The sequence below is a fragment of the Symphodus melops genome (assembly GCF_947650265.1).
Source record: "Symphodus melops genome assembly, chromosome: 3".
Lineage (NCBI taxonomy): Eukaryota > Metazoa > Chordata > Actinopteri > Labriformes > Labridae > Symphodus > Symphodus melops.
In genome coordinates, this window is record NC_136693.1 from 29,964,815 (window position 1) to 29,983,340 (window position 18,526).

General features: G+C 51.2%; 1 protein-coding gene across 1 annotated transcript in view; it reads left to right on the forward strand.

Annotated features, from left to right (window-relative positions):
• Window positions 1-2,564: 2,564 nt before the first annotated feature.
• The window catches only part of cskl (c-src tyrosine kinase-like), a gene marked incomplete at its 3' end in the record, with an annotated part of 30,701 nt that continues 14,739 nt past the window's right edge, over window positions 2,565-18,526 (forward strand). Inside the window, exons 1-2 of the mRNA XM_079340373.1 lie at window positions 2,565-2,775; window positions 16,453-16,536. Of these exons, the coding sequence (XP_079196499.1) occupies window positions 16,522-16,536 (15 nt within the window). The 5' untranslated portion in view covers window positions 2,565-2,775; window positions 16,453-16,521. The remainder of the gene's footprint in view (window positions 2,776-16,452; window positions 16,537-18,526) is intronic.

Consider the following 18,526-nt stretch of genomic DNA (forward strand, 5'->3'; position numbering starts at 1 on the left):
GTCCACATATTTCTACAACTCACTTATCAGACTCTTCTCTCCTGAACGAAGAACATCAGAGAGGAAGGAGACGACAGGAAGTGAACGTGAACAGCTTAAAGACCAGAGAAGAAGAGTGACAGAATCTGAATCTCTCTGAAGGTCCTCTAACTCTAATATGTGTCTCTAGTCCGTCTCCAAACCCCCCAATTATGAGAAAAGTCCATCCTCTCTGTCTTCTGCCTGCTCAAACAGGCCGTTTGGAGATGTTCCCTTCATGACATCACAAAGGGCAGTAGCCCCTCCCCCAGGTGGGTGACACTCCCACAGCTAGGTGTTTGTTCTGCCCTCTGAGTCTGCCTTCTCACCGTAAACAATAGGACATGGAGCCAGAAAGCAGCGAGTACACCCGAGCCCTTCCAGAGAGGGGGCGTGGCCAGACACAGCTCATTTACATATTTAAAGCTACAGACACAGAAACGGCCTGTTCTGAGCAGGGCTGAAATAGAGGGGTTTATAGACATGATCAAATACAACACTGAGGCACCAACAAGTTGCCACCGTGCACAACAACACTACGATGTCCCTCCCTGTGGTGAACTATAAATACTGATGATTTCAGGCTTTAAAACCATCTAAACAATGGAGTCAGTAAGTCATCAGATCATTCCAGCCACACCGTGTCATGTGACGTGCACAGCTCTGTTCTCTTATAGCGATCATTTCAGTGATAGTAAATATGGAAATGAATCACTGCAATCAAGTTGTAAATATGAGGCCTTTTACACAGCAGACATGGTGGCTGGTCACAGCAGGAGGCGCTCAGGCGTTAACCTTTAATCATAAACAATGGCGTTGTTCTGTGGAGCCGTTGGAGTAGAGCCTGCACATCTCTTCATGAGCGCAGGCTGTGCTTTACCTATTCAGCAGGACTTTAAACGCTTTGTTCTTCTGGTGATGATGTGAAGTCACACGCTTTGTTTCAGAGCTGTCACTTATTTCACTTTAAAGCCTCCTATCTGCAGTCTTAGCTTACAGCGACATCGCCGTCTCATGAAGCCACTCACACTAATTAAAGCTCGTCAGCGGTTTCTGTGAAAGTTTGTCAACAGGACCAAAGGCAAGTCACTAATCGGGCCCCTCCAGGTGAGTGGGAGGCCCCGAGGGCTGAAACACTTTGAAAACACAGCAGCTGCTCAAAATGTGCAAATTAAAGAACGACAGACGGAAACCTCCCTGAAGATGGCAGGAGGCGAGAGGAGTCCAGCCGTACCCGAGTCCTCAGAGTTAGGCCACAACCAAGAGGAACCATCTTGGATCCAAGATCACGAGGTGTGTCGATGAACCAGGAGGGAACTGATCAAGTGTGCACATTCAAACACTTCGGACTGGACTTTGATTCTCAGCTCAGACGCATCAGGCAGAGCAGCGTCTGCACTTCTTAGGTGGACTCAGACTACACGGTGTTAATGAAGAAATGATGTTCTGTAGGACATCGATTGAATCACAACAACCTGCCTGAAAAACAAAAAAAATACAGAATCTGATTGGATATAAGGCCACCCCCATCCTCCATCCAGGAAATCTTTGAGGAGGAGACGAGGCCGCAAAATCCCCATGTGGTGATCCAAATCCTGCTCTTTCCACAGAACATGATTTCATGCCTTCAGGACAACAGTCCAGGGTACAAAACTGCAAGTTCAATAGATCAAAACTGTCCTTTATACCTGCCTCCATTCAGTTATGATATAGTACACACTTCTGTGTTGTGTTTTTTTTTAATGTGAACATGTGACATTCTCTCCTGTGTCCAAAACAAATTTCTCCTAAGAGAGAAAATCAAAGCGACTAATTAGCAGCCATAACAGTTTGGACCCTCGCCTCCTGTGTGCAGCTCTAAAACAAGTGTTATTACAAAGCACATATTTAATGTGTCTCAAAGCAGCAGAGGATTCTGTGTCCTTGTGGAAAGTGGTGCTGGAAGCTTCCGTCTTCTCTCTGACACCTGTCACCATGTTCTTATCTGTTCCCAGAATGCACCAGGAAACAGCAGAGGGAGTTTCAGGTGCGCTGCTCATCTTTAGGAAAGTAGAGTGAAGGTGCTGCTCTCTGCATGCTGGTCTGTCTGTTCTGTGTCTGTAACGTTGAACTGTGAGCCAGGACTCTCTTCTTCTCAATGAGGCTTTCCTCTGGTTTAATTCATTTTGAATAAATAAAAATAAACGTGACATCGTGCATGTTTAGTCAGTGCGCATGCGTACGAGCAGAGATTGGAGGGTCATCCCTTCATAATCCGAGGAGAAGAAAATTGCATCATACTGCTGAATACTGTCAACCAATAATCGGTGTGAATCAGAGGAGATTCTAACAATAAGAGCTTCTCGTCTCCATGTCTCCATGTAGGATGTTTGTCACGTGCCAGCAGGCGCCCAGCTGTGTCGTCATCTCTCTCAGTAACAGGTCAGCCACCAGGTGACAGTCTCACCTGTTGGCCACACGGTTGCGCTCTCAGACCGCTCGCCCCATGGCTTTTTCTGCCTCTCCACTGCGCATGCGTGCTCGCTCAACCGAGCGGAGACCATTTCCTCCAGCAGCAGCAGCAGCAGGCCTCGCGGACTCACGCGCACACATTACGCACACGGAGGAGTCGAGTCTGAAGCCGCACAGAGACGCGTCTTTTTGGGATTGTGTCGTCTTTTCACGCCTCTACACCTGGATGTCCCCTCAGCGCAGGACTCCTCCTCCTCCTCATGGGCCTTCATCGCTGATCTGCACGAACATCTGCTCGTCTTGTGGGTGAGTTGCTCCTCTCTGTTTTGTCTCGTTGTGTTGCTGTTGTCGCTGCAACACCGATTCTTCTTTTTTTTTGGAGCTCGGGATAGCTCGTGTGGTTATCGTGATTTTATTCTCTGCGCGTGCACCACGTTCACTTTAAAAGCACCACGATCTCTGAAAGACAACACTGTGACAAACGGGGATCAGTGCACGGAGCTCATTTTAACCTGTTTGAGAAATTAGCATGTGGCTAAAGGCTAGTCAACGCTAGATCCATTATCGGACAAACGTATGCTTCTTCCATACGGACCCCTCCTCCCCTTATTCATAACACACATCAAATCAACACACACACACGCGCGCGCACACACGCGCGCACACACATAGGCTGTTTGTTTGTGTCAACTACATTTACTGTCTTTCCTCTCAATCCTCTTTCTCTCCCTCCTTCATCATCATCATCATCAACCAGAAGGGTCTGCTTGTCATCAGCCAAGGCAGGTTACTGATACTGGCCTCAGACCAGTAAGGGCCCCAGACCAGTAAGGGCCCCAGAGGGCTGACAAAATGTTAACTAAAACGTCGACCTATAATATGACAATATTTCAGTGACAGTAGGAAACCTCCCTAAGAGGGCCCCACCTGATGGGTCTCACCCTCATGCCCCGGACTGAAGCTGGTTGGAGGGCCCCACCGTCCCCCTCTTTGTGTCCACACTGGGACGCCTCAGCCGGGTGTCTCCTCGGGGTTTGTGAGCGGATGTGTTGTTGCAGGTCAGCGGAGCAGGAAGAGAAGCTGTGAGTCAGGAGGAGCAGAGACAGGCGGGGACGCAGGTCTTGGATGGACCAGAGACTCATGTCAGTATCGTGCTTTTGTTTTGACATTTATTTTAAAATCACTCGAGGACATCTGGGGACTCGGGGACTTTAGCCCCCCTCACAGAGGTCCAGCCCCTCACAATGAGGAAACACTGATCCGGATCAGTCCGCTCGTCGCTGCTGATGAGGTGATGTCATGCTGACACGCGTCTGTGTCTTGTTCATAAAGACAGCAGCTGATTGGCTGTGAAGAAACATCAATAATGATGTCATGATACCTGCTGTCAAAGAGAGAGGTCAAAGGTCAGGGTCAGCTGCAGAACAGACGTTTACAGGTCAGAATGCTTTCTGTCCGTTTGGCGTCTCCTCACCTGGTCTGAAGTGTTGAAACCTGCATACCTCTGCAAGCTGCGGCACGACGGCGGCGGCGGCGTGCTGTCTGTGAAGTCCTTCAGTCCTGTTGGAGGTTCACACTGCTCACTATCATCATTGTTCCCAAACATCCTCGTGTGTTGGTGTTTTGGATGTGGCTCCGTCTCAGCCTTTAGAGACGTTACAGTACTCTAAATACTCGAGTACTCTAAATACTCGAGTACTCACATGGAGCCCTGTGCTGTGTTTCCTGCAGCGTGTGGCTCGCTTGTGTAGGATGATTGACGGGAACATGGCGAAGAGAGCGAGCCAGGCCGTCAGCCAGCTCGAACCTTCACATCCAGCTGATGGTGTCATCACAGAGACGTGTGCTAACAGGGTTAGCATGTTACACGTGTGTGTGTGTGTGTGTGTGTGTTACACATGCACCTGAAAGTAGAACTATGGTAGCCTTGGACAGGGCGTGTGCTGCTGGTGCACGAGGACGTGAGGACTCGGACCCGTCCCTGCTGCTGGTCCGACGTGATGCAGAGAGGGTCTCGTTTTGTCTCTGCTCTTTGTGACAGGATGTTGTGAGACGTCGTAGCACAGCATGACTCAGACTGTCCGTCTGTGAGCTCCCGTGAGGCGGCGTGCAGATTAAATCCTGAACTCGTTCCCTTTCCTGTCCTGTCTTTGTAAACGGAGCTCCCTCCTCTTTTTCCCCCGGCTGACTGACGGCCTGAGCCGAGTCGCCTTAATGAAGGTGCAGCTTGACATGACCTGAGGTGACGGGACACGTCTGTCAGGCCGGCTTCACGTCCTTCACAGAGGAGGAGGCGTGGTCCGTCCTCCGTCTTCAGTTAAGCTCTGAGCTGGCTGTCTGTGCTCAGCAGGAGAGTAATGGCTCCCTGTCAGCACACTGACCATCTCACTGCACATTTGAAGCCCATCCAAGGCCCCGCTGACCTCAACACAATGAGCGCGTTGAGTTTGTTTCTCCCCTCCAGCCTCGGCTCTTCAGCGTCCACTGTCTCTTTAATCGGCGAGTGCAATGACAGAGGAGGGATTTATTGTGGTGCAGAGCTTAGCCGTATACTGGCACTCATGATCAACAGGCCGGCACAGATGGTGCATGACATGCTCTGCTCTGTGGGCTCTATCACTCTGCATCGCTGCATCCAGCAGCTCTTTCTTTATTGCATTAGCTGAAACACACACGCTGCACTGTGTGAGCTCCAAATGGAGTCTAGAACTTTCTTTATGAGCAGTCGCTCACATTTCAAACTGTCTTTTTCTGGGGGGTTTTTTCCAATCTAAACTCCTCCCACTTTGACCGCACACCGGGTCCCGCCCTCTGACGAGCGACTCTGACGCACACACGGCGAAGGAGCAGGAGACGTGGAGCGACGCGGCTCGAGTTTTGACCATGTTCAGCGTCGTGTTAGCGAGCGCGGCGACAGGAAGGTCACATGCCACATCGTTGTTGGCGTCACACTTCCTGTGATGTCACCGTCGCTCCCTCGCAGGGCGAGTCGACGGACGCGAGCGTTTGTGCTGACTCAGAGTTCTGCAGGTGGACCGTGGACCGTGCAACGGGTCGCTTTTAGAAACAGCTGGCGGAAACTGAAAGTGACAGGTTGTCTGCACGCCGCCCGCATCACTCTGAGCCGCTTCCTGCTTGGACTGCAGACGGGGAGAAGAGTCATGTGACGCCTTTCCAGTTAGCTCAAAGCTCCTGAAGTTTTTCATGCTGAGCTGCACGTGTGAGCACAAACAGAGGAAGCTCCCCTCGTCCCTCCCTCCGTGTCGTGTGTGTCCCCCCGTCCAGTAGAATAGTGGCATTGTGGCTGCCGTCTTGCGTGGCGTCTCGCCGAGCGTCTCCATCTGAGCAGCGGCTGCTCCGAGGCCGGAGGCTGCTCGCACCGCGCCTGCTGGCGAGCTGCAGAGACTTCCTGCTGGGACGGATAACAGTGAACTGAAGACCTCGTATAGGATGCTTTAGGGTGGGGGTGGGGGGGGGGGGGGGGTTACACCTGCATCCTTCATATGTGGGCCAATGACAGGCAGACAAGGAGGACGCACTGAAGACATCTGTATTAAACTCTGCTGACACAAACAGATGAGTCACTGATGATGAAGATGATGAAGAGGAGGAGAAGAGACTCCTCTGCGGCGTCTTGATGTGCCGCTCCGTGCACGACGCTGGTTTGTGAAACTGAGTCATCAGATGCACTTCAAAGACACGTCTGCTCTAATGATGTCACACACACACACACACACACACACACACACACACACACTGTGAGGAGAATCCCGTCCTGTGATTTTCTTTGGAGAGATGAGGAGATCAGCTGCTTGCTGTTGACCGGCGCCTCCCTCCGGTCTGAGCCGCTGTTTGAGGACGCAGCCGGAGATCCCCGTGGCGTTCTGAAGCAGGGGCCCTTTTAGGGTCTGCAGGGGCCCTACAGGCGAACATCCAACCCACGTCCAATATTACCATCACAGCAAAGAGAGCTGTCAGACGGGGCCCCATCAGGGGGGTCTCCTACTGTCGTTGTAAAATTAGTACATTTGAGGAAATGCTGGTTCAGAGTTTGTCTGCCGTTGCGGGGCCCCCTGCTGGCTTGGGGCCCCCGAGCAGTTCTGTTCTAAAGCTCATCTTCATCATGCAAAGAAATCCCTTCAGCATGAGGTTCTTATCAAGGTGGCATAAAGATGCCTGAGAAAAACTACAAGTTCAGTTTGTCAGAGAGCATGAAATGAAAACAAGCTTAATGAGAACATCACAGAAAACATGGCGGCTCCTTCACTGACTTTCTGACTTTTATTTGAGTCATTTTGGTCGGATGCATCCAGAAGGCCAGCGGGATGTGTGTCATCCCCCCCCCCCCCCCCAGTGTGATTCCCTTCCCATTCAAATGAAGACAGGAAACAGAAAACAGAGAGAGGGCCTCTTTGGACACTCACGGGTTAAGGATGCAGCTCGCTCGCCCCTCCTCTGGTCTCGCCCGTGTCTGGCCCTCTGCAGGCCGTGGCGGGGTCAGCCTGTCGGCCCTCGTGTTTGTGCAGAGCTCTGTGTGGAGCCTCCAGGGAGCAGAAGAATGAACCCCTCCCTGCGTGGTCTTCTCCTCACTGTGTCAGGAGAAGGGACGAGTTTGGCTCTCTGTTTTCATGCAGCCAGAAAAGCCTCCTGCATTGACCGAGCCTGGCGTCCCCGAGGCGCTCTATTGTTGTGGGCACGTTTAGCTGTGAGCGAGTAGCACAATGTGTCTTGTTCCTGCATCACTCGCTGCTCTTTACATCAGCAGAAGACCAAACAGAGCAACACAGTTAAAGAAACATCTAGAATCATCTCAAACATCGGCTGAATCGAGTCGTGAGGCTCCACAGGTCGATCGTCCTCCATCGTGGTTTACACGCAGCTCACGACGATGGTTGTGGCTGCACTGTGTGTGTGTGTGTGTGTGTGTGTGTGTGTGTGTGTGTGTGTGTGTGTGTGTGTGTGTGTGTGTGTGTGTGTGTGTGTGTGTGTGTGTGTGTGTGTGTGTGTGTGTGTGTGTGTGTGTGTGTGTGTGTGTGTGTGTGTGTGTGTGTGTGTGTGTGTGTGTGTGTGTGTGAGAAGGCCTCAGTGTTTCATGTCTGACTCACACACACAGGCGGAAACACACCCAGCCCTCAGACCTTCACTTGTTTCCTGCACAGAGACAATGCACAACGTAGCAGCAGAGTGGCGTGCACTGATTTCGTCTCCCTTCAGCTAATGAGGCTACGTCTCTTAGCCTCCACTGAGAAAAGAAGCTAATGACCTAGTTAACATTTTCTCTGGGGTTATTTTTTCATGGCTCAAACAGGAAACTGATCATTTTAACGCTTTCATCTGAAAGTCTTTGTTCTTTCTTATTCTACGAGTGTTTTGGCATTTTTTTGCTCAGTTTTGTTTGCAAATAACATTTTTTTTTTTTTTGGTCCAGGATGTTTTTTTTGCGCGTGCTGCACCGCAGGATTATTCAAAGCAATAGCTCCTTGATGTGTCAGAGGGAATCATCATTTCACTTCCTGCCAGCGTGAGAATATGTTTGCAAAGGTCGTGCATGTGCTGAATGTCTATGCACACACACACACACGCGCTTTCACTTCCTGTGTGTGAGCGCGTGCACGGCAGAGCGCCTAATGCAAGTCTCTGGTTGTGAATGAATAATTGAGAGCGCTGGCATGGCTGGGTGGAGCCTTTATTATTATTCATGCTTGGCACCATGATGACTGCTGTTAATACGACGGAGCTGCAGATCCAGCGTCTGCAGGTCGATCACGCTCGTCTGACATCTTCACCGTGCTCCTGATCGCCCTCTCTCTCTCTCTCTCTCTCTCTCCCAGCATGCCTCAGCCTCACCGCGCCGTGTGCTCGGCCTCCTTTGTTTCTCACTCAAAGCTCCTGGAACGACGATGATGATGATTTCACTTGCAGTCAGAAGGTGGTTATGTAACAGGAGGGAGAGAGATTCTGCTGGGCCTCAAAGAAACATCCGGGCCCTCAGCTTCTCTCAGTGAGGGATGAAACTGTTGGATTGCTGTTTACCAGGTGCACTCGCTGCATACGTGCATGCAGTCAGTGCTCACTTCAGGATTCATCACTGCTGAGGGAATCTGTGTCGTCTGTTTGCAGCCTCCTCTGCTCTTCGGTTAGAGTTCCCTCCATGCGGTCGCCGCTGCTCTCTCTCAATGCTTCTTTTATTTCACACATTTGAAGCTCCAGTCACCGCTAATGCCGCTGCCATATTGCACCCGCACCCCGCTGCGGCGGCTGCTAATGACATTCTTTGTGTCTCCGGCCCCGTGCTTCGCCTCCTCGTCTCCTCCTCGTCTCCTCCTCCTGCAGTCTGAATGGAGGACTTGTCATGTGTTGCCATCAAAGGAGGAGGAGAGGCAGCGAGCTCAGCGGCAAGCGGCTTCCTCCTCACTCATTCTCTCGAACCCCTGGTGTGTGTGTGTGTGTGTGTGTGTGTGTGTGTGTGTGTGTGTGTGTGTGTGTGTGTGTGTGTGTGTGTGTGTGTGTGTGTGTGTGTGTGTGTGTGTGTGTGTGTGTGTGTGTGTGTGTGTGTGTGTGTGTGTAGCAGACATGCAGAGGATGAGGAGTGTGTGTTTGTACACACACACACACACACACACACGCGTGCACCTGCTCTCTCTGCTCACGTCACCTCTTCAGCGTCTTCCTCCTCGTACCTGCCGTCACGTGTCCCGTCGTCGTCTCTGCACGTCAACACATCGGTCTCGTTTAAACTCCACCTGCAGCATCGAGTCGTGACCAGTTCAGAAACCAGGCGTGAAAACGCCTCGCACGCCAGACGTCACCGTTTCTAAGAGGCGACACCGTTGTCCAGCTGAAGCCACTTCAGAGAGTAAAGAGCACGTGGAGCGGGCTTCTCTGATTGGTTAGCGTTAGCTGTCCACAAGCAGCGAGCTGCTTCTGATTGGTGAGCGTGGCAGGGAGAGGGCGTGTCCTTGTTGCTCGGAGGCGTGCTGAGCGCTGAGAGGACACGATGAGCTCCAGAGCGGCGTCAGGACAGCTGCAGTGGACGACCTGATGATGATGATGATGATGATGATGATGATGATGATGATTGTCAGAGCCGCTTGTTGAAAATCTCTTCTGACATCAATCATTGACTTGATAAACCTCCCAGTGACCTGACATGAGAGGAACGTCAATGACATTTATTTTATTTTTCTAAGTGAGCGCTTTATTTTGAAAAGATGATTTGACTTCCCCTCAGCCTGACGTAAAAAAACATTTCTTTAACGTCTTCTTCGGGAGCCGAAGCTCGTCTTCCTCTGCCCGTGAAAATCACCCCGGGTTCTCTGAGCGCGTCTCGTCGATTCGACGAATATTCCCCTCCGAGTCGCTCAGCCTCCCCGGGTCGTGCTCACGACCCACGACTGTGGGTGAGATAATAAAAGCAGCTTCCTGTACGCTGCTTCAGATAAATGTGGGCGGCCCCGACACGGCGGGCGGCCTCCATAATGTACGCACTGATGATGAAGCAGCCGGCGGGATGAGGATATAAATAGCCGAGTCTGGATGAGTGGAAGCACACAGAGCTCAAACAATGAGCTGTCACCACGACCCTTCCTCCCCTCTGCAGCCTCGCTCGCCCTCTTCCTTTCTTTCTCCCACTTCCTGTCTCTCTCTCTCTCTCTCATGAGTGGCCCGTCACTCGTGACGTCAGCAGCGCCGCCCGTCTGTCTTTTTGTCAAAGTGGGGAAGACGTGTCTCTGTCTTTCATTCAGTCCGATTAAAAATAGAGGATGATGCCCGTGGAGTCGACACACACACACACACACACACACACACACACACACACAGAGAAGATGTCATTATGTTTTTCTTCCTCTCTTGTTTCTCGTTCCTCGCGCTCGGCGCTGCGTCCGCTGGGCCACCCTGCTCGTGTGTGTGTGTGTGTGTGTGTGTGTGTGTGTGTGTGTGTGTGTGTGTGTGTGTGTGTGTGTGTGTGTGTGTGTGTGTGTGTGTGTGTGTGTGTGTGTGTGTGTGTGTGTGTGTGTGTGTGTGTGTGTGATAAATGTTGTGTATCTGACGATGTCAGACTCGGCGTGTTAATTTCCTGGTGAATAAATGGAGTCATATCAGCGGTTAAATATTGGCGTCGAGTCATGAAGAGACTACCGCCCCCTGCTGGCACAGACGGTCATTTCCTCTCACGCGTGTGCAGAGCGTACGTGGTGATTGGCCGTCGACTGTAGTCTTCGCGGTGTGTTCAGGTGCAACTTTTTGGGGCCAGACAAAAAGGCCTTGAGGCGACGCCACAGTCGGTCTTCTTGGTTGGTCGGGGGCGGGGCCTTAAGTCGGGTTCTCTCTGATTGACAACCTGAAGTCAAAGTATGAACGATGTGTCTGGAACACATGGATCCTCTCCGTGTGCCTCCTCGGACGTACGGGCAGACGTGATGCTGCCACCACTCATTTGTCTGGTGGCGTCCGCTCAGCGGAGCCTGCAGCACTGTGGCCGCTCTGTCAGCTCGTACAGTAACGTGTATTTGCATGCACGGAGTTGGTCACATTTCCATGTGCCAGGAAGCTCTGAGTGTGAGTCCAGGTTTGAAGGTCACAGCAGCACGACACTCAGGACGATGTGAAGGCGTCTGTCTCACACGGATTGTAAACGTGGTTGTTGATGAACGGTTAGCAGAGGGAAGTCCCAGGTCCACCTGACGAGCCGCGCTCACGTCTGTCCTCTGGGAGGACGGCGAGGCTGAACACAGAGTGGAGGAAGTGGAGCGCTGCCCTCCAACATGCAGAATGTAAAATGAGTTACGTGTCCGTGTGCTGCTGTTGTGACTCAACTCGACTGACCGGCGTTGGAATTCGAAGAGAATGTTGTTTACAGGTTGACGTTTATTAAAGCTGTCCTCTGTCCTCTGTCCTCTGAGACGGGACAAAAGAACCATTTAAACAAAGTGGGGACGTTTCTAACTGGTTTCCTGCCAGTTGAGCAGAAATGTGATTTTTAATAGACGAGTTTAAAGGTCAGAAAACGAAAAGGAGCTCGACGTCGGGTAAACGAATAACCAACATGAGCGATACTTTACCTGACACATCCATCCACGCCCGATTTATACTCTCATGTTCAGACCGCCATGTTAACGTCCCTGTGAGGCTCCGCCTTCAATCTGTCACGTGACCCCGCCCTACTACATTTACATATACGAAGTGTGATGATGCAGGAAACATGTAATGTGTGCTCAGTTTGGTCTCGGGAGGTGGAGATAAAAACACGGCTTGATCTGCAGCGTGGCGTGGCGCTCCGTGCAGCTTCAGGACCTGCAGGAGGTTTTTCGGCGTGGCGTGGCGCTCCGTGCAGCTTCAGGACCTGCAGGATGTTTTTCGGCGTGGCGTGGCGCTCCGTGCAGCTTCAGGACCTGCAGGAGGTTTTTCGGCGTGGCGTGGCGCTCCGTGCAGCTTCAGGACCTGCAGGATGTTTTTCGGCGTGGCGTGGCGCTCCATGCAGCTTCAGGACCTGCAGGAGGTTTTTCGGCGGGGCGTGGCGTGGCGCTCCGTGCAGCTTCAGGACCTGCAGGAGGTTTTTCGGCGTGGCGTGGCGCTCCATGCAGCTTCAGGACCTGCAGGATGTTTTTCGGCGTGGCGTGGCGCTCCGTGCGGCTTCAGGACCTGCAGGAGGTTTTTCGGCGTGGCGTGGCGTGGCGCTCCGTGCAGCTTCAGGACCTGCAGGAGGTTTTTCGGCGTGGCGTGGCGTGGCGCTCCGTGCAGCTTCAGGACCTGCAGGAGGTTTTTCGGCGGGGCGCTCCGTGCGGCTTCAGGACCTGCAGGAGGTTTTTCGGCGTGGCGTGGCGCTCCATGCGGCTTCAGGACCTGCAGGAGGTTTTTCGGCGTGGCGTGGCGCTCCATGCAGCTTCAGGACCTGCAGGAGGTTTTTCGGCGTGGCGTGGCGCTCCATGCAGCTTCAGGACCTGCAGGATGTTTTTCGGCGGGGCGTGGCATGGCGCTCCGTGCAGCTTCAGGACCTGCAGGAGGTTTTTCGGCGTGGCGTGGCGCTCCATGCAGCTTCAGGACCTGCAGGATGTTTTTCGGCGTGGCGTGGCGCTCCATGCAGCTTCAGGACCTGCAGGAGGTTTTTCGGCGGGGCGTGGCGTGGCGCTCCGTGCAGCTTCAGGACCTGCAGGATGTTTTTCGGCGTGGCGTGGCGTGGCGCTCCGTGCGGCTTCAGGACCTGCAGGAGGTTTTTCGGCGTGGCGTGGCGTGGCGCTCCGTGCAGCTTCAGGACCTGCAGGAGGTTTTTCGGCGTGGCGTGGCGCTCCATGCAGCTTCAGGACCTGCAGGAGGTTTTTCGGCGGGGCGTGGCGTGGCGCTCCGTGCAGCTTCAGGACCTGCAGGATGTTTTTCGGCGGGGCGCTCCGTGCGGCTTCAGGATGTCGGAGCAGTTCTCTTTTATTCTCCAGATATGGTGAACACAGGAGTTTGTCTCGGAGGCAGAGTGCAGTGAAATATTAATGCTCTGAAACAATCACACCGATCTAAGGGGGGGGGGGGGGGGGCAGCTCCTTTATTAAAGCGGCGCTCTGCACAAAGCTGCAGCCGTAGATATGAAGCACACAGAGCAGCTCTGATTAAAACAGGACAGTGATGTAACTTCAGGTTTGATGGAGGACTTCTCGTGACTCTGGAGCGGGATGAGATTCACGCGCTGACGTGTGACCTTTACTCACGGAGTTCTGCATAAATCGGTGGGCTGTGTCGGGACAGACGAGAGCACAGCGTGAGACCACCTGAGGCTTCACGTGTTCAGCGGGTGAAGAGCGCGTGGTCGCCCGTGCTCCTGTCAGACGCGCTCACATCAGCTGGAAGCGCTTTGAGTCCCGCCTCCTGGTCAATCCAGTCCACGCACACACGCACATCAGGTAGAATACGTCTCATCATGTAGCATCGCTGATCTGCTGCTTCTATAGGAAGCAGAAAGTATTAACTTTTCTAATCCACTTTGATGCCAGCCGGAGGTTCAGAGCTCACATTTCATCTCAGTGGATCATTTCATCTCTCAGCGGTTTGAGACTTAGCTCCGTGCGTCGATATGATCACATGACCTCCAGAGTCACATGACCTCTGGGAGGTGAAGACCATCGCTCTTCTTCTTCTCTGTGAATATAAAGATATGATACACTGCAGGGAATATGGAGATCATTTCAGGAGGACAGCTCTGGAGATAGGGAGGGGGGCGTGGTCTCCTAAGGTCAGACATAACGTGGAAGTAGCAGACAAAGCAACAAAGTCATCTTTACAACGCTAGAATGACAATTTGTGTCTTGCTATGTTGAGTCCAATATCAACGAGAGATTGGAGACCAACAAACGACGGTTTTTAAACGTGCACACGTGTGCTAGTGATGGCGTGCACCAGTGATTTAGGCAGAAATGGAAAGAAAAAAAAAAATACAGCGGGTGCAATTTTTGTCAGTGTCACTCACGGCAGCGTGGCGGAGCGGAGGTTATGTGCTCCCTAACACACACTGTGCATTCTGTTCAATAAGATGCATTGTTACACATTTTAGTTTTCCTGAGCTTCATAATGTTGATTTACTGTCCAGCCTGTCTGACACAAACCTTCATCATGTAACTCACTTGTTGTCTAACCCTTGGTAGTCGGCCCTCTGCTTCTATCTGCACTTTCTTTAAAGATAAATAAACGTATAATATTACATGTGTCATCCAGTAATAATAGATCCCTAGACCTTGATAAGTCAATCAGCTGTCAGCATGTTCTAATGTGGAGCCGACCTGAAAAGGTGGAGCTAAACCCTGCAGTCCTCTGATTGGTTGAAAGAATCGTCACTTCCTGTGTTACGTCGACAAACAGAACTCCGCCATGTTTAAAGCGTTGACTGTAACACAGCTGATTGTTTCCGTGTGTATTTGTCCTCGCCGCTCACAGCCTTCTCTGAAACACAGCTGGACTGAGTTCTTGTAATAAAGAGTCACATGACAGTGACAGAGGAGATGAACTGCTGGATGTCTTCTTCGTTGGTTTTGTTTGTGTAGCGTTTTTCTCCTTTGTTGAATTTATTAGTTAGCGGTTAGCTGCTATCATATGAAGCAGCTAACGGGAAGTAACAGGATACCTGTTGGCTCGAGCTGAATTCAAATCCTGGGGATCTGACAGGTCGAACTCTGGGTGAAGAGGTGAAGACCTGTTTGTGTTCACACATGCATTCAGAGTTTGTCAGGAGATTTGTGCGTGTGTGAACGCTCTCCACAGCTCCTCCAGCAGGACGGCGAGCGCCTCGACTCAGAGACACTCTGACTGAGTGAAGGAGAGCGGAGTGAGGAGTGGGATGCTGAAGCTCTGGAAGAGCCTGGAGGCATTCCTCGGCTCCGGAGCGAGATAAGAATAGCTCCTCGCTCGTCCTCTCTCTATTGGTCAGCTCGTGCGGCTGTGGGCTGCTGAGGCGAGCAGAGGACGGCGAGGAAGAGGAGCCGGGTGCCCTGCGGGTGCAGCCCAAGCAGCCTGGAGTATATTTGGCTCTGTCAGTTCAGCCTACAGATCTGCAGTGCTCTGCAATTAGGCTGCTTCCTGTTCCTACACAGGATGAGGCCGCAGATCTGACGATCCGGGCCCTCTGTCGGAGAGCGGCAGCATTCTCACCAGCCTTTAAAAAAGGAAAGAATGCGGATGATGCTGGTCAGACAGAGAGGGATCTTTAGAGATACACAAATCCAGCGTCTCCTCTCGTGTAATATATCTAATGATAAAAACAAACGGGATGAAATTTAACCTCTGAGCTGTATAATATGTTGTCAAGCCTCCTCATCATAAACTCGACCTGGGTCTGATTCTCGTTGACTTTTAATGGGTGTTATGTCATGGACAGGAAGTGGGCCATTAATAATACCATATATGGATGAGAGCCAGGACATCAGCTGACAGAAAACCAGATTGAACTGATCATGTTGACACAGTCTCAACACGTGGTCTCAAGCCCAAGTCTGTCCTGTCAGTCCATCGTAGATCTGTCGCTCCACGTGCACGTCGACGTCGGGACTTGGATCGCGTGCTGGCTGATGACTCAGCGGTTCGAGCCGGTTCCCTCTTTTCTGTTCGCTGGTTTTAATTTAACTTCCATTCAGAAAGTTTGAAAGTATGACATCTTCACATCATTCGCAAACTAACGAGGTCAGCAGAAATAACAAGCAGACATCTCTCCTCTTTTAAAATCAGAACAAATTGGTTGGTTCAAAACCTGACTCAAGACTTCAGCAGACTGTTGATGATGAAACTTTATGAGCTGGTTTTAAACGTGGCCTCACAAAGAGGCCGAGTCCCCGTGCGGGTGCAGGCCGGGTCCTGCCCCTCCCTGTCTCACACAAAGCTCTGGAAAATATGCGTCAGCCACTTCCTCCTTCTGCCTTCACATTTGAACTTCCTGTTCTCGGGACTGCTCGGAAGCGAGATGCTTTGAATGGAGGCGACTGTCGGAGGCAGAGTTCAGATAGTGACAGCGATCAAAGCGTTGAGTGTGCTCACAGCGGCGTGCTGAACAGCGAGCACGTGTACACACACGTAACATTATTTTAAATATGGTGACCTATGAGCACACACACTTCATCCTTCACACACACAAAAACACACTTTGAGCTTCTTCAATGAGAAACGGCGTATTTTCATCCTCCCCTCCCCTCCGTCTCTCGTCCTGCAGCTCTCTCTCTCTCTCTCTCTCTCTCTCTCTCCCCTCCTCGCTCTGTCTCTGTGTCAAGGTCACCTTTAACACGGCTGTATTGTGCTGCACAGTGAAGACGCTCAGACGACCTGGCTTTAACCAAACTGCAGCCCTCTAATAATTCACCCATCAAATCAGCCGATGCTCCACGTAAACATGAGTCAGCGTCTTTTTCCCTGTCAGCGTCTGACTGTGATTGGAGGGATGAAGATGAGGATGGGTTCGTTGTTGATCTGAGAATGTTTGCTTGTAACGTCACACGTCCTCCTCTTCTCTGTCTGCAGCTCTGATGGTACGAGCTGAACGCTGAGCGCTTCCTGCCTGAGGACACCTGCTGCCCGCTGCCCTTCACCATGTCTGGGATGCATGTAAGTGAAGCCCACACGCTCCACAACCAACATGTAGGTCGCCTTTATGTTCAGGAAGTAGAGCAGCTCCACGTCCACGGGTAAAAGACAACACAAGGTTCAGCCTGGTTTTAGAAGCAGCTTCATCCTCACTCTGATTTAGACTTTCTCTTCTTTGCTGCTACGTCCACGTCCGTCAGATTCACCGCTTTCAATCTCCTCCAATCACTGAGCTGTATCCACTCCTAAACTCACCTGCTGCTCTCTGATTGGCTGGAGGAAACACACCAGCTCCGCCCACGAACGTCCCGAGTCAACCAGAACAAATCAGAAGAGTAAAATCCAGTCAGAGGACAGAGTCTCTGCAGACACAGGCACACATGTACGGAGGCCCAGAAGGGACAAAGCTTCACTTTAGGAGGAGACTGAGTTTTATTTTGAAGGGACAATGGAGCAGCTTCACTTTAGGAGAAGACTGAGTTTTATTTTGAAGGAACAAAGAGCAGCTTCACTTTAGTAGACTGAGTTTTATTTTGAAGGGACAAAGAGCAGCTTCACTTTAGTAGACTGAGTTTTATTTTGAAGGGACAAAGAGCAGCTTCACTTTAGAAGACTGAGTTTTATTTTGAAGGAACAAAGAGCAGCTTCACTTTAGTAGACTGAGTTTTATTTTGAAGGGACAAAGAGCAGCTTCACTTTAGAAGACTGAGTTTTATTTTGAAGGGACAAAGAGCAGCTTCACTTTAGAAGACTGAGTTTTATTTTGAAGGGACAAAGAGCAGCTTCACTTTAGAAGACTGAGTTTTATTTTGAAGGGACAAGTAGCAGCTTCACTTTAGGAGAAGATAGTTTTATTTTGAAGGGACAAGGAGCAGCTTCACTTTAGGAGAAGATAGTTTTATTTTGAAGGTACAAGGAGCAGCTTCACTTTCGGAGAAGACAGTTTTATTTTGAAGGATGAAGATACTGACTCTGCCTTTTATTTTCCTAATAAAGGATCCTATCCCACACAGTGTGTGTGCAGGAAGTGGGCCTGTATCTGCAGGGATGTTTGCACTCATCCATCAAAGTATCAGGTGGTTTCATGTCAGCCGGCTGTCTCAGAGGTTTAACTAATGCTTCTCAAACGTTGGCTTCAGAGTGGGATTACTTCCTGTGCTGCATTATAATCTGCCTGCACACGTCCTCATTGATCCGGATGGTTCTTATCTGTCTCACCACCGTGCTGGTCCCATCTCCCAGATCTCCCAGACGTCATGTCATCAACGTGAAGCAGCTCGCTCTGTTTCCCTGCGCACTCAAAACCGAGATTCAAAACAGGATTAAAGTCACCTGATGACCGACTGTGGAGCACGTTTGTCTGAATCCACCTTTTCTGTAGTTTGGAAAGTCAGAATGAACGGACAATTTACCGAGCGTATTTCAACACACTCGCAGCTCCTCTAAATCATGGAGGCTGTGCGATGTAACTAAACAGGAAACAACACTTGGGACGGGGTTACTGGAGGTCGCCGAGTGATGCTTCCCCGTGCTCACAGGGTTTAAGATGAAACCAATCAGATGGTGTGTTTGACCCTCTGGCAGCCCCCGCCGTGGTCTCCAGCTACATTAACACATCATGGGTCAGTGAGCTTCTGGCTGCAGATTGATTCTGTCTCTACTCGAACACATGGAGTCTGTGCAGGCCACGTCAGGGTCTCTGAGGCAGCAGTGTGACCTGTCGCTCCTTTATTAAACCTCGGAGCAGAAGGTCAAAGCTTCTCCCAGGACCTCCGTCAGCATCAGCTGGAAACCCAAACAGGAAGAGGTTCATGAGCTGTGCACACACGCGCGCTGCCCGCTGTTTTATGGAGCTCGCTCTCTGACCACGTCAAGATCAAAGAAACTCAGATTTAACTGTCGCCTGCTTTTTCTCCAACATGTGAATATTTAACAATCAAGGACACACCGCCTGAAAAGTCCTGAAAAGGACATGATTTAAAAACGCTCCTTAAATGTTTTTCTGACACTC